At 58.2% G+C, this 12,333-nt stretch overlaps 2 protein-coding genes across 3 annotated transcripts in view; both read left to right on the forward strand.

The window, feature by feature from the left end:
- Positions 1–3: 3 nt before the first annotated feature.
- On the forward strand, positions 4–6,838 carry Sh2b1 (SH2B adaptor protein 1; the record flags this gene model as incomplete). The annotated part of the gene is made up of 8 exons (XM_033758728.1): positions 4–843; positions 1,117–1,218; positions 1,323–1,414; positions 1,520–1,695; positions 4,425–4,628; positions 4,808–5,016; positions 5,116–5,284; positions 5,976–6,838. Coding segments are annotated over 8 exons (2,166 nt in total), but the record flags the coding sequence as incomplete, so codon positions are not given.
- Positions 6,839–11,009: 4,171 nt separating this feature from the next.
- Positions 11,010–12,333, forward strand: part of Atp2a1 (ATPase sarcoplasmic/endoplasmic reticulum Ca2+ transporting 1) — a 16,648-nt gene continuing 15,324 nt past the window's right edge. For both annotated transcript variants that reach the window (XM_033758664.1, XM_010623513.2), the window contains exons 1-3: positions 11,010–11,313; positions 11,574–11,591; positions 11,937–12,019. In XM_033758664.1, the coding sequence (XP_033614555.1) occupies positions 11,196–11,313; positions 11,574–11,591; positions 11,937–12,019 (219 nt within the window). In that variant the 5' untranslated portion in view covers positions 11,010–11,195. The remainder of the gene's footprint in view (positions 11,314–11,573; positions 11,592–11,936; positions 12,020–12,333) is intronic.

A 12,333-nucleotide genomic window follows, 5' to 3' on the forward strand; every position in this document is an offset into this window, starting at 1 on the left:
TTCTGCGAGTCCCATGCCAGGGCTGCTGCCCTGGATTTCGCCCGTCGTTTTCGCCTCTACCTGGCCTCCCACCCCCAGTACGCAGGGCCTGGGGCAGAGGCGGCCTTCTCCCGCCGGTTTGCTGAGCTCTTCCTGCAGCACTTCGAAGCTGAGGTGGCCCGGGCCTCCGGCTCCCTCTCGCCGTCATCCGTCCAGGCCCCCCTGAGTCCTGGCCTGGAGGTCCCAACACCTCACGACCTGTCCCTTGAGAGCTGCAGGGTGGGCGGGCCCCTGGCTGTGCTGGGCCCTTCTCGATCCTCTGAGGACCTGGCCGGCCCCCTCCCGTCCTCAGTCTCTTCCGCAACAACGTCCTCGAAGCCGAAGCTCAAGAAACGCTTTTCCCTCCGCTCAGTGGGTCGCTCTGTCCGAGGTTCAGTGCGCGGCATCCTGCAGTGGCGGGGGGCCGGCGAGCCTCCATCCCCAGCCGGGGCCCTGGAGACCTCATCAGGTCCCCCAGTCCTGGGTGGAAACAGCAACTCCAACTCCTCAGGCGGGGCTGGGACTCTGGGTAGGGGACTGGTCAGCGACGGCCCGTCCCCTGGGGAGAGGTGGACTCACCGCTTTGAGAGGCTGAGACTAAGTCGGGGTGGGGGGACCTTGAAGGACGGATCAGGGATGGTGCAGAGGGAGGAGCTGCTGAGTTTTATGGGGGCCGAAGAGGCTGCCCCTGATCCAGCTGGAGTGGGCCGGGGAGGAGGGGCAGCCGGTGGGGGAGGCCAGCCTCAGTGGCAGAAGTGTCGCTTACTGCTGCGAAGTGAAGGAGAAGGAGGAGGAAGCCGCCTGGAGTTCTTTGTGCCGCCCAAGGTAAGGCCCGGAGGAGGGTGTGGGCTGGGAGTTGGTGGACTGGCCGAGTAGTGACAAACTGCAGGCCAGCCTGGGGTTACCAACCACAGTGTGCCTGCCTGGCTTTGCTTTGGGGCCTGGCCCTGGGTTCTTGAATTAGCTGTGGGTGGGACCAAGAACAGCGTGACCGCCTCTGCCAACTCCTCTGGGACCGAAGGCGCCGCACCGAGGTTGAGGGGAGGAGAGAGGCGTCTGGGCCCCAGCAGACCAAAGCTCGCTCCTGCTCTCACCTAGGCATCCCGGCCCCGGCTCAGCATTCCCTGCTGTACTATCACGGATGTTCGGATGACCACAGCCCTGGAGATGCCAGACCGGGAGAACACGTTCGTGGTTAAGGTAGGAGCTCTGAGCGCTCGGCACGCCGAAGCAGGAAGCAGGGCTCATGGGCAGAGGGAGGTGCCTGTGCCTGGTGCCTTGAGCATGTGTCTGCTGGCCCCTAGGTGGAAGGGCCCTCGGAGTACATCCTGGAGACAGCTGACGCTGTCCACGTGAAGGCCTGGGTGTCCAACATCCAAGAGTGCCTGAGCCCAGGGTGAGGAGCCTGCCTTCTGACCCAGGGGGCTGGGGTGGGTGGGCTGCGGCCGGGCGCCTCTCCTGGGTGACTTCCTTCCCAGCACCATTTGCTTTGTCCCTGCAGACCCTGCCCTGCTACCAGCCCCCGCCCCATGACCCTCCCTCTGGCCCCTGGTACCTCCTTCCTCACAAAGGAGAACACAGACAGCCTGGAGCCACCCTGCCTGAATCACTCAGAGAGTCTGCCCAGCCAGGACCTGCTGCTGGGGCCCAGCGAGAGCAACGACCGCCTGTCACAGGGTAAGGGGTGACCAGAGCTCCCTGCTGGAGGCTCCTGCGTCGGGTCCCTGCTCTGTTCTTGCTGCTTGTCTTATGTCTGGATGTGCCAGGCACTTGGACCACTGTTTGCCTTTTACATTTATTTACTTATTTAATTTTGCCAAGCTGGGGTTGAACCCAGAGGCTCACACACCTGGGTGGGCACCTTAGCACTGAGCCACACTGTCAGTCCCAGTTCACCAGCCCCAGGCGAACTCCTGTTCAGCCATCTTGCCTGGCCTTGTTGCTTTTCTGTAGTGTCACACAGGCCGCCACTCTGGCTAGAGGTAGTGGCTCTCTTCTCCAAGCTCCCAGAACTCTGGAGATGGCTTCCTTTGTTCTTACTGTGTCTCTGCACACATCAAGGGCATCACACTTTCTTTTGCCAAATTTGTACTTTTTTCAGCTGAGCACGTCACACGTGAGTGTCGTGTCCCCCCCACCCCCATCAGCCTCCACTCTGCCCTCTCCTCCTGGGCTGAGTTTCATCCTCCCAGGGCCCAGCATGCAGCCCAGCACACAGACCATACACAGTGGGCGGACACACAGAGCTAGAGCGGTGCTCACACATCGGAAGGTTTCAGGCAGCCAGAACGGGGAGAGGAGGTCCCTGAAGCACTGAGAATTGGGCTGTGCCATCCTCTTCCTGAGCTGCTCCTTTCACTCATGCGGCCCTGTATGCCACCTGTGCCCAGCACATGAGCAGGCACCCGTGTGTCACTGGCCCTGAGCGGGGCCTGGGGTGGGCAGTCCTGCTTGGTTAGCAGGACATCATTCCCACAAAACACCAGTTCTAGGGGCAGCCCGTGCTTGGTGCCCTCTGAGCAGCTCAGGCAGAGGAGATCAGGGGTGTGGGACAGAGCACTGCAGAGGAGGGAAGAGGAAAGAATGTGGTGGAAGGCGGCAAAAGGCCAGCACAGTACCTGAGGTGCAGAGGACGCAGGCTCCTTGGAAAAAATGGATAAGATAAATGAGCCAGAGGAAAAAATATGTGGGTACAAGTTAAGGTAAAGGTCATGTTGGTTTAGGGGGGATTAATCAGAGGGTTTGTGTTTTTTGGTTGCCTCTTAGAGTTGAAAGCTTTTAAACCAGGTATGGCAGCTGGGTGTGGTGGCGCACTCCTGTAATCCCAGCATTTGGGAGGCTGAGGCAGGAGGATCGCTGCGAGTTTGAGACCAGCCTGGGCTACATAGTTTCAGATCAGTCTCAACTCATAGTGAGAGCCTGTCTAAAAAAATAAAAATAAGGAGAATCGCTAAGGAATAAGGGCTAGTGAATTCAAGGTTAGCCTGAACTACATAGTGAGATCTTGTCTCAAAAACAAGCAAACAAACAAAAGAAAGTTAGGAGCTGTGTCCTGTACTCCCAACAAAAGTCAGTCTCTCACTTTTTTTTATGTGGAGGTACTGAAGGTGGAACCAGGGCATTGGCCCTGATCTGCATCCCTAGTCCTTTGTCGTGTGGGCACTCCCACACACCTGGGATCCAACTCAGGACCTTATGCTTTCTAGGCAGGCGGCTGTGCCACTGAGCTACATCCCCTGCCCTCTCCTTTGTATTTTTTGTTGTTTTTGTTTTTTTGGTACCAGGGATCGAATTCAGGACCTTGCACTTGTGAGGCAGGAGGTGGCACCACTGAGCTAAATCCCTGCTTCTTTGTATTCTTTTTTTTTTTTTTTTTTGGGACCATGGATCGAACTCAGGACCTTGCACTTGTGAGGCAGGAGGTGGGACCACTGAGCTAAAACCCTGGCTTCTTTGTATTCTTTTTTTTTTTTTTTTTGGTACCAGGGATTGGACTCAGGTCCTTGTACTTGCAAGGCAGGCCACCGAACCACTGAACTAAATCCCCGGCCCCTCTTTGTATTTTTTGAGACAAGAGTTTCTCACCAAGTTGCCCAGGCTAGGCTCAAATGTGGGACCCCCGTGTTTCAGCCTCTTGAGTAGCTGGGGTTATGGAGATATGCTATTGCTACTGACTTGGGCTCTTTTTTTGTCTTTTTGAGACAGGGTTTTGCTGTACAGTTCAGGCTGGCCTCAAACTCATAGTAATTCTCCTGCCTCAGCCTCCTGAGTGCTGGGATTATAGGCGTGCACCACCATGCCCAGCTTTACTTGGATTTTTTTTTTTTTTATAACAGGGATAAAACTCACAACCTTGAAGGTACAGAATCCCAATGATGAATGTAATTGTATTGTATACCTAGATTGTACCAATAAACTCAATAAAAAGAAAAAAAACTCACAACCTTGCACTTGCAAGGCAAGGTGCAGTGCCACTGAGCTAAGTCTCTGGTCCTACTCCGATTTTTTTTGGGGGGGTGTTTGAGACAGGGTCTCACTACATAGTTGAGACTGACCTGAACTCACTATGTCTATATAGCTTAGGCTGGTCTCGAACTTACTCCTGCCTGAGCCTCCCGAGGGCTGGGATTACAGGTGTATACCACCATGCCCGACTCTACTTGGATTTTTTAAATGTGAGAATAACTCTTTACCTCTGTAACAGTTTTTCATTTGATTTCTAAAAGACACAGGTACATTTGGATTCTGATGTGCAGTAACCACAGTGTAAGAAGTGTCCTTGTGGCCTTCCTGTCAGATCACTGTCCTGGTTGGCCATGCAGGTGGACTTTTGACATGGAGGCAGGCAAGTGGCCAGGGCCTTGGGTGAGGAACTCGGGATTCAGCCTTGCTCTCTGTTCTTCCAGGGGCGTATGGGGGCCTGTCCGAGCGGCCCTCCGCATCCATCTCCCCCAGCTCAGCCTCCATCGCAGCCTCCCACTTCGACTCAATGGAACTGCTCCCTCCAGAGCTGCCCCCCCGCATCCCCATTGAGGAGGGCCCCCCGGCAGGGACCGCTCATCCTCTCTCGACCCCCTATCCTCCTCTGGACACCCCGGAGACAGCCACAGGTACCAGCATCGTGTGCATCTGTGCCTCTGTCTCCTGACCTGAGGCTCCCGAGGGCCGGACTCGGGAGGGAGGGAGATGGGATCCACAGAGGTACCTGGCGTGGGAGAGCAAGGCTTTTCTCCTAGGGCCTGCCCAGCCTCCCTGATATCTGGTCTCCCTCCCTCTCTCCTTCCTGAAGGATCCTTCCTGTTCCAGGAGTCGGAGGGAGGGGAGGGGGACCAGCCCCTCTCGGGGTACCCGTGGTTCCACGGCATGCTCTCGCGACTCAAGGCCGCCCAGTTAGTGCTGGAAGGAGGCGCCAGCTCCCACGGGGTCTTCCTGGTTCGGCAGAGCGAGACGAGGCGGGGCGAATATGTCCTCACTTTCAATTTCCAGGGCAAGGCCAAGGTGAGTGAGCCTGTGGGTGTAGAGGGCGGGCGGGCGGCCTCCAGGAGCGGCTGTGCGAGGCGGGCCAGGCCCTCGCCTCACTGCTCATTCCACCCTCAGCACCTGCGCTTGTCGCTGAACGAGGAGGGTCAGTGCCGGGTCCAGCACCTGTGGTTCCAGTCCATTTTCGATATGCTTGAGCATTTCCGGGTGCACCCCATCCCGCTGGAGTCTGGAGGCTCCAGTGACGTTGTCCTTGTCAGCTATGTGCCCTCCCAGCGGCAGCAGGGTGAGCAGAGCAGGTCTGCAGGGGAGGTGCCCGTGCACCCGAGAAGTGAGGTTTGTGTGCCAGGAAGACGGGTGGCTTGGGGTGTGTGGGGCAGCCCAGGCCCCTCTGCTGAGGGGTCTGTACCCGGGGCTACATGGGGCTGAGAGGGCTGCTAGGACAAAGGCAGGCAGAGGCTCCTTGCGGGCCGGGGGACAGAGGAGAGCTGGGCTGATGCATCCCCATTCCATTGGCTCTGTCCGTCCGTCTGTCTGTCCGTGCCATTGTCTGTGTGTCCTGCTCCACCCTCCGGCTTGTCTCTGCTTTTCATCACTGCCTTGCCTTGGGCCCACCCTTCTGGGGGATGCTCGGTCTGCCCCCACGTCTGATGTCCCTGTCTGATCTCTCCCTCTCCCCGCCCAACACCCCACCTGTCCCCACGTTGCCCCCCCCAGGCCGGGAGCAGGCCGGGAGCCATGCAGGGGTGTGTGAGGGAGACCGATGCTACCCCGATGCCTCCTCCACCCTCATGCCCTTCGGAGCGAGTGACTGTGTGTAAGTGTGGTCCTCCTCACTGCGCCCATGATCCATCCTCCATGGGGGCTGCGCAGGAGATGGCCATGGGGAGACAGCATATGGCTGGGGCAAGCAAAGGGGAAGCCACCAGAGCCTGCTCCCTCCACCCTCAGGCTGTTGTCTTCCCCTTCCTGTCCAGAATCGAACACCTCCCATGACCCGCCCCAGCCCCCTGCACCCCCTTCATGGACAGATCCCCCACATCCTGGGGCAGAAGAGGCGTCGGGGGCACCAGAAGTGGCGGCAGCCGCAGCCGCAGCAGCCAAAGAGAGGCAAGAGAAAGAGAAAGCGGGCAGTGGAGGGGTCCCGGAAGAGCTGGTCCCCGTGGCTGAGCTGGTCCCCGTGGTTGAATTGGAAGAGGCCATAGCTCCAGGCACAGAGGCCCAGGATGGCGCTGGCTCTGGTGGGGACACCGGGGTGGCCCCAATGGTACAGCTCCAGCAGTTACCACTAGGGGGAAACGGAGAAGGGGGCCACCCCAGAGCCATTAATAACCAGTACTCCTTTGTGTGAGCTGCCCTTTCCCTGCTCCCCAGCCCTGGTTCTTGAGATGGGGCGGAGGGGAGACAGAGGAGAGGCAGGAGCCCCCCCACGCCTTCTGGGCCCTTGACCGCCAAGGGCATATACAGCGTGTTGGTACAAGCAGCGGTTCCAGGCCCCTGAACTCCCTGGTTCGTACACTACAGGTGCCCCTTCCCTAGGCAGGGGATTTGGGCTCCATTACCTCCCTGAGGGGCTCTCCAGCCAGCCCCACCTCTGGGGGTCATTTCCCCCAAACCACCCCACTCACCCAAGCAAGGGCGAGGGGGAAGGGCTGTCAGTTACATTAAGGTTGTTGTTGTTGTTGTTTTAAACAAAATGGAGAAGCATAAATAAATAAAGGGGTTTATCTCAGTTTCGGGGTGATGGCTGTGGTTGTGCTTGCAGGGGGCCTGGGTGGGCCGGTCCATGTGGTCAGGCCAGCATCCCAGGGCCTGTCTGGCTCCCTGACTGAAAAGTGGGGTTCAACAGTGCTTCCTGAGGGCTCTGCAGTTTCTCTTAGCTGACTGGACAGCAGCGGGACTGATGACTCCTGGGTATTCTTCCCACTAGGGAGAAAGGCAGAGACGGTTGAGGGAGCCATGTCTTGTTTTGGGATTTGATGTGGTGGTCAGACTGGCTGTCCCCCTTCCTCAGAGCCAGGCTGGAGACTGGATGTCAGCACTGATTTCTAGGCCTGGCTTTGCCTATTACTTATTCTATGTGAGCTGGGGATGAGGTGTGGCCAGTTTGGTCTTAGTGTCTTCCTTTTATGTAAAGTGGCAAGTTTCTCTTAGAGCTGCAGAATTATCAGCTTGGCTTGGACACTGCTTCCTTTTCAGTTTCATGTAAATGTTCAGTCCAGGTTACTGCGCCACTTGAAAGCCAGATGAGCAGCTGCAGGTGTCTAGCATCCCCCCTACCCACCGTGAACCCAGTCTGCTCTACCGGGCCATCTGCCCATACCTGGGCCAGGCCCTCCTCCCTGAGCGCAGCCCTGGTCCCCAGCTCTGGGCTCGTGGGTGCCAGCAGATGGCCAGGGTCTGGAGTCCCCTGGTGTGCTCAGCCCTTGCCCTCCCACCCCTGCCCCTCAGCCTCTGCCCATGCGCATGACCTTGCTATTCTGGGCCTTGTGTCCTGTGGGGAGATGGACAGGAGACAGCTGGGCGCACAGGCCACCCAAGCTGGGGGCTGGCCGAGGGAAGCCTGTTGGCTCTCCCTGTCTTGTCTTATCCCTGGGGCTCCCTCAAAACTTGGCCTTGGGAACCTGGGGATGGAATCAGCCTGTAGAGGGGGATGGTGCTTTGGAGACCTGGGTACTGTGTTCTCAAAGGGAGGTGGGCAGCAGGGGCCGTGGCGCCCAGGGAAGGCAGGGCTTGATCCTCTCCTAATCTAGTGGCAGCTGGTGCTAAGGCTCCCCCTTCCCCCAAATCCTGCCGGCCTCCAGAGCTGGGGAGGGGACTGGACGAGGACACCCGGCCCTCCCTGGACTGGCTTGTCTGCTGGAGACCCGGACAGTTTCCCTCCACACGTCTGTTCACTGATCGTTAAACCGAAGTTAGGAACTGGTCAGCCACAGCCAGGCTCTGCCTACCTGTGCTTTACAGCTGGGACTCCAGTCCATAGCCCTGGTGAGACCCCAGGGTCCTAGGGAGCACCTGCCCTGCCTCTGCGGTGAGAGCCTCCTCTGCCCCCTTCCTTGTCTGTCTCTCTGGGAAGCAGGAGGCGGCAGAAGTGAGCAACCTCAGAGGCCCTGCTGGCAGGCAGCCTGGTAGAGCTGCCTCCTTCCCCTGCTCCATGCTCAGCTCCCTGAAGCTGCCCAGCTGTGTCTCCCTCCATGTTTGGGCATTCCTGCTGCTGGAAGACGGAGGCCTTGTCACTCCTCCAGGTGCCAGGGGGAGAAGCCAGCCGGCGCCAAAGGCTGAGGGTGCTGAGCCTGACGCTGGCCAGGGGAGGCACCTGCTTATGTGACCCCCCGACACCCCATTGTCTGCGCCCCCCCACCCCGGGTCACAGCAGGACTCTGCTTCAGGGGAGGGGCTGTCAGAGCTGTGAAAAGGGGGAGGGAAGGAACACCTTGTCCTGAGCTCACCCAGGCTGTCCCTCACCCAAGTCCAGGCAGAAGGTGCATCTGGGAGGCCAAGTCCTCCAGCTCTGTCCCCTCCCCAGAGCTGGGCTCTGCTGACCAGCCTGTGTCAGCTCTGGTGCTGCTCTCTGCCTGGGGCTGGAGCCCTCTCAGGCCAGCACAATGGCGTGCACCTCTGGTCCTAGCTACTTGGAGGCAGAGGTACGGTGATGGCAAGTTTGAGCGCAGCTTGGGTGATGTAACAAAACTTAGTGTCAGGCCAGGGATTCAGCTCAATGGTTCCACTACCTGTCTCGTAAGCACAAGGACACAAGTTCGATCCTTGGTACGGTGGTGGTGGTGGGGCGTAGATAAAATAAAATACAAAACGCTGAGGATGTAGCTCAGTGCTCCCAGGGTTCAATCTCTAATACTGCCAAATAGTTAATTGAGAGAAAGGGGTGGGGGAGAAAAGAGAAGAGAAGGAAAGGGAAAAAGAAGGGACTAGAGCTAGGCATGGTGGCAGAGTCCTGTCATCCCAGCACTCTAGGAAGCGGAGACAGAAGGACTGCAAGTTCTAGCAATTCAGTGACTATTTCAAGATTAAAAATGATCCAGGCATGGTGGTGCACACCTGTAACTCCTAGCAAGAAAATTACTGAGTTTGACTACATGAGTTCAAGTCCAGCCTGACCTACATAGCCAGATCCTTTCTCAGAAAATAAAAAGGAATTGGGGAAGCAGCTCAATGCAAAGGCCCCGGATTCAAGTCCCAGCACTGCACACACAGTCAAAACAAAAAAAATAAATGTTCAAAACAAAAGTTTTTTAACTGAGGCTGGGTGTGGTGCTTCACGCCTGTAATCCCAGCACTTGGGAGGCTGAGGCAGGAGGATCACCAGACAGCCTGAGCTACAAAGCCAGACCCTGTCTCAAAAAAAAAAAAATAAATAAATAAATAAAAATTTAGAGGTTGGGGATGTACCTTAGCAATGATAGAAGCCTTACCTAGTATGCGCAAGGCCCTGTGCTCAGTAGCCAGTACTGCAAAAATAACCTTCTCAGTCTTCCCTACATCCCTGTTCCTTGTAGGAAATAGAGGAAGGACTTGAGTTCAGGGTCATAAGGCTCCTTGGCCTCACTGCCCTCTCACTGTGATGCTCAGAGCCTCTCTGCACTGCTTCCCTGCCTGCCTGCCTGCACCCCATAGTTCCCTGTCCATTCCTCCAGCAGCTGCCCATCTTACAGCAGGGTGGGGAAGGGCGTCTCAGTCTCAGAGCAGCTGCTTCTCCCAGGAAGCTGACACCAAGGCCAGCCGCTCAGAAGCAACTTGTGGCTTTGCACCCAGCCCAGGGGGACCCGCCCACCTGGCTGCCACTACCCAGCTCCCTGCCGTCCCCTTTTCCCACTGCTCCTCAGACTTTCCTGACCCCGGTGACCTGTCTCTGTGCTTGCCCTCCCCAGCTCCGTTGTGTCCTCACCTCCCCTAGACTTGTCCCCAGACCTGCTCCTCCCTACCCCTTAGGTGTGGGGCTGCTTTACGGAGCTGCCTCAGGTGGGCCTGCCCTTCCCTCCCCCACCTCCTGCAGTGGGGCACCCCAGTTCTGAGCAACCCCCCCCGGCCACCTGGTCCTCATTCTAGAGGGTGGCTGCACTGGGCCTGGAGAGTGAAGACCACACCCCTCTGGGGTCCACCACACAAACCCTGAGTGCAGCGTGAAGACATGAAATAAGGGGACCACCCATGCCTTGACTTGGGGTGACCCCCTGCCCCCATCTTGAGATAGTTATGCCCCCCCTCTGTCATCAGCACATTCTGTAGCCTCTTGGGTTACCTGGCTGCCTGGGTGTCCCATTTTCTTGGGGATTCCCTGTCAGGAATCGGGGGGCTGAAGGCTGTGTTCCCAGAGGCTGAGCTGGAGCAGTTGGAAGGGGGGCGGTTTAGGGGAAAGCCAGGCAGTCCTGGCTTTACGCACCAGGGCCTGGACACTAAATCCCTTGTTGATGGCTGCAGCAGCCCCTCCCTAGGGTAGGGTTACCACCTTCTGCCCTGTCCCCTTGACCCTCTCCCCGCCCTACTTCCCCTTGTACCTCTAGAGCCACTTCCTCTGGCCCCCAGATGTTCTCCCCACTTGGGTCCCCCAAAGGTATGGAGTATCTGTTGCTCTTCCAACGCGCTACATGAGGGAGGAGACTGTGGCGATGGAAACGGGCTCAGTGGAAAGGACATGAAGAGGGTATGAAGGGAAACACAGCCAAGGGCCCAGAGTGGAAGGGGTGTAAAGGAAGAGCCGGGGGATGAGTTTGGGATGGGAAGTTCAGCGCAATGGGGGAAGTGTGGGCATCTGGGGGAGGTGACAGAGTGTGAACTTTCTCCCTGCTCCCCCTGCCCCGCCAGGGGCTGGGGCCACTTTTGCTTCCCTCATGAGTGACATCTCAGGCTGCAGCCCCACTGTTCCCCTCTGTCAGCAGAAATATCTCTCTCTTCTGATCCCTCCTGCTGGAGTCTCAGCCAGCCAATCCCTGATCTGGAGGAGGGGGGAGCCTGACCCCCCACTCCCTCATAAGGACCAGCTGGGGGCTCGGGGGTGGCCGGCTGCTACAAGTGGGACGGGGGTCAGAGCTCTGTGAAGGGAAGAGGAACTGGGGGGGGAGGCAAGAAAAAGGGAAAGAAACCCAGACCTTCAAGCAGGTGGATACACTGAGGAAGCCCCCCACAAGTGAAAGCCCCCCCAGAAGGAACACACCGCCTCTGGCCCCCAAGAAGGGAGCACGATGGAGGCCGCACATGCCAAGACCACAGAGGAATGTCTGGCCTATTTTGGGGTGAGTGAGACCACAGGCCTCACCCCGGACCAAGTTAAGCGACACCTGGAGAAGTATGGCCCCAATGGTAAGTGTCCCTCAGAGAGACCGGTACCACGTTCCTGTGCACACACGTGGGTGTCACACATACACTCCCTCCAGGGTATCCATGGCTGCTGGAGAGGGAAGATACTGAGATCCCGAGTCTGGGGAGGTCTGGGGATGACCTTGATGAACCTGACACCCTTTTGGTCTGATTCTCTTACCTTAGCCACAAAGTCCTGGGGGTGGGGGGCACGAGGCTGAACCCCGACTGAAAATGTCCTTTTCTTCTTTTTCTCTGGGTAGAACTCCCGGCTGAGGAAGGTAAGTTACTGGAAGGCCTGGGCCCTCCCCATAAACGACCCTCCCTCCCCTGTCCTACTGTCTTCTCAGAGACCCTATACCCCTTCCCAAAGGGCAAATGTCCCTCCTCAGAGATTAGGATCCACAGGGCAGAAGTCTCAAGGCGTTGTCTCCTAGAACGGCTGCCCACAGCTCCAACGAGCCTGCCTCAGGATTCCGGGAGCTCCCCAGCGCCCCCTACCAAGCTGCCTGCCCGGCTCCCTAGGGACGGGGCACTCCAGTCCCTGGACCCCACCCTGAGACAGAGCCCCAGACCCCGATCCTCAGTCCTAACCCCGGGGACCCGCCCCTCGCTTCTGCCCGCAGGGAAGTCCCTGTGGGAGTTGGTGGTGGAGCAGTTCGAAGACCTCCTGGTGCGGATCCTTCTCCTGGCCGCCTGCATCTCCTTCGTAAGTGTGACAGGGCACTGAGGACTGCTGGGGTGGTAGGGGCGGGAGCAGGAGTTGGCGCTGGCGGAAAGCGGGGCTCCCGGCCCGGATCCCGTAGTCCAAGCTTGCGCATCCCATCTTCCAGACCCGAGCTGGGTGCTGGGGGGCTGGTTCGCGTCCTCTGTCCTCCCTCACACTCCGCAGGCGGGTTTTATTTTAAGCTTTAAGGGCGTTCTCGGCCAAAACACTGAAGCTAAGCCACCCTCGCAGCTTCAAGAGCTCCGAAGGCTCGGGTTACCCGCAGGCTACGCGCGCAGGGCCGCAGGCTCCACCGC

Source organism: Fukomys damarensis, unplaced genomic scaffold, assembly GCF_012274545.1.
Source record: "Fukomys damarensis isolate Sample0158 unplaced genomic scaffold, DMR_v1.0_HiC HiC_scaffold_34, whole genome shotgun sequence".
Taxonomy (NCBI): Eukaryota; Metazoa; Chordata; class Mammalia; order Rodentia; family Bathyergidae; genus Fukomys; species Fukomys damarensis.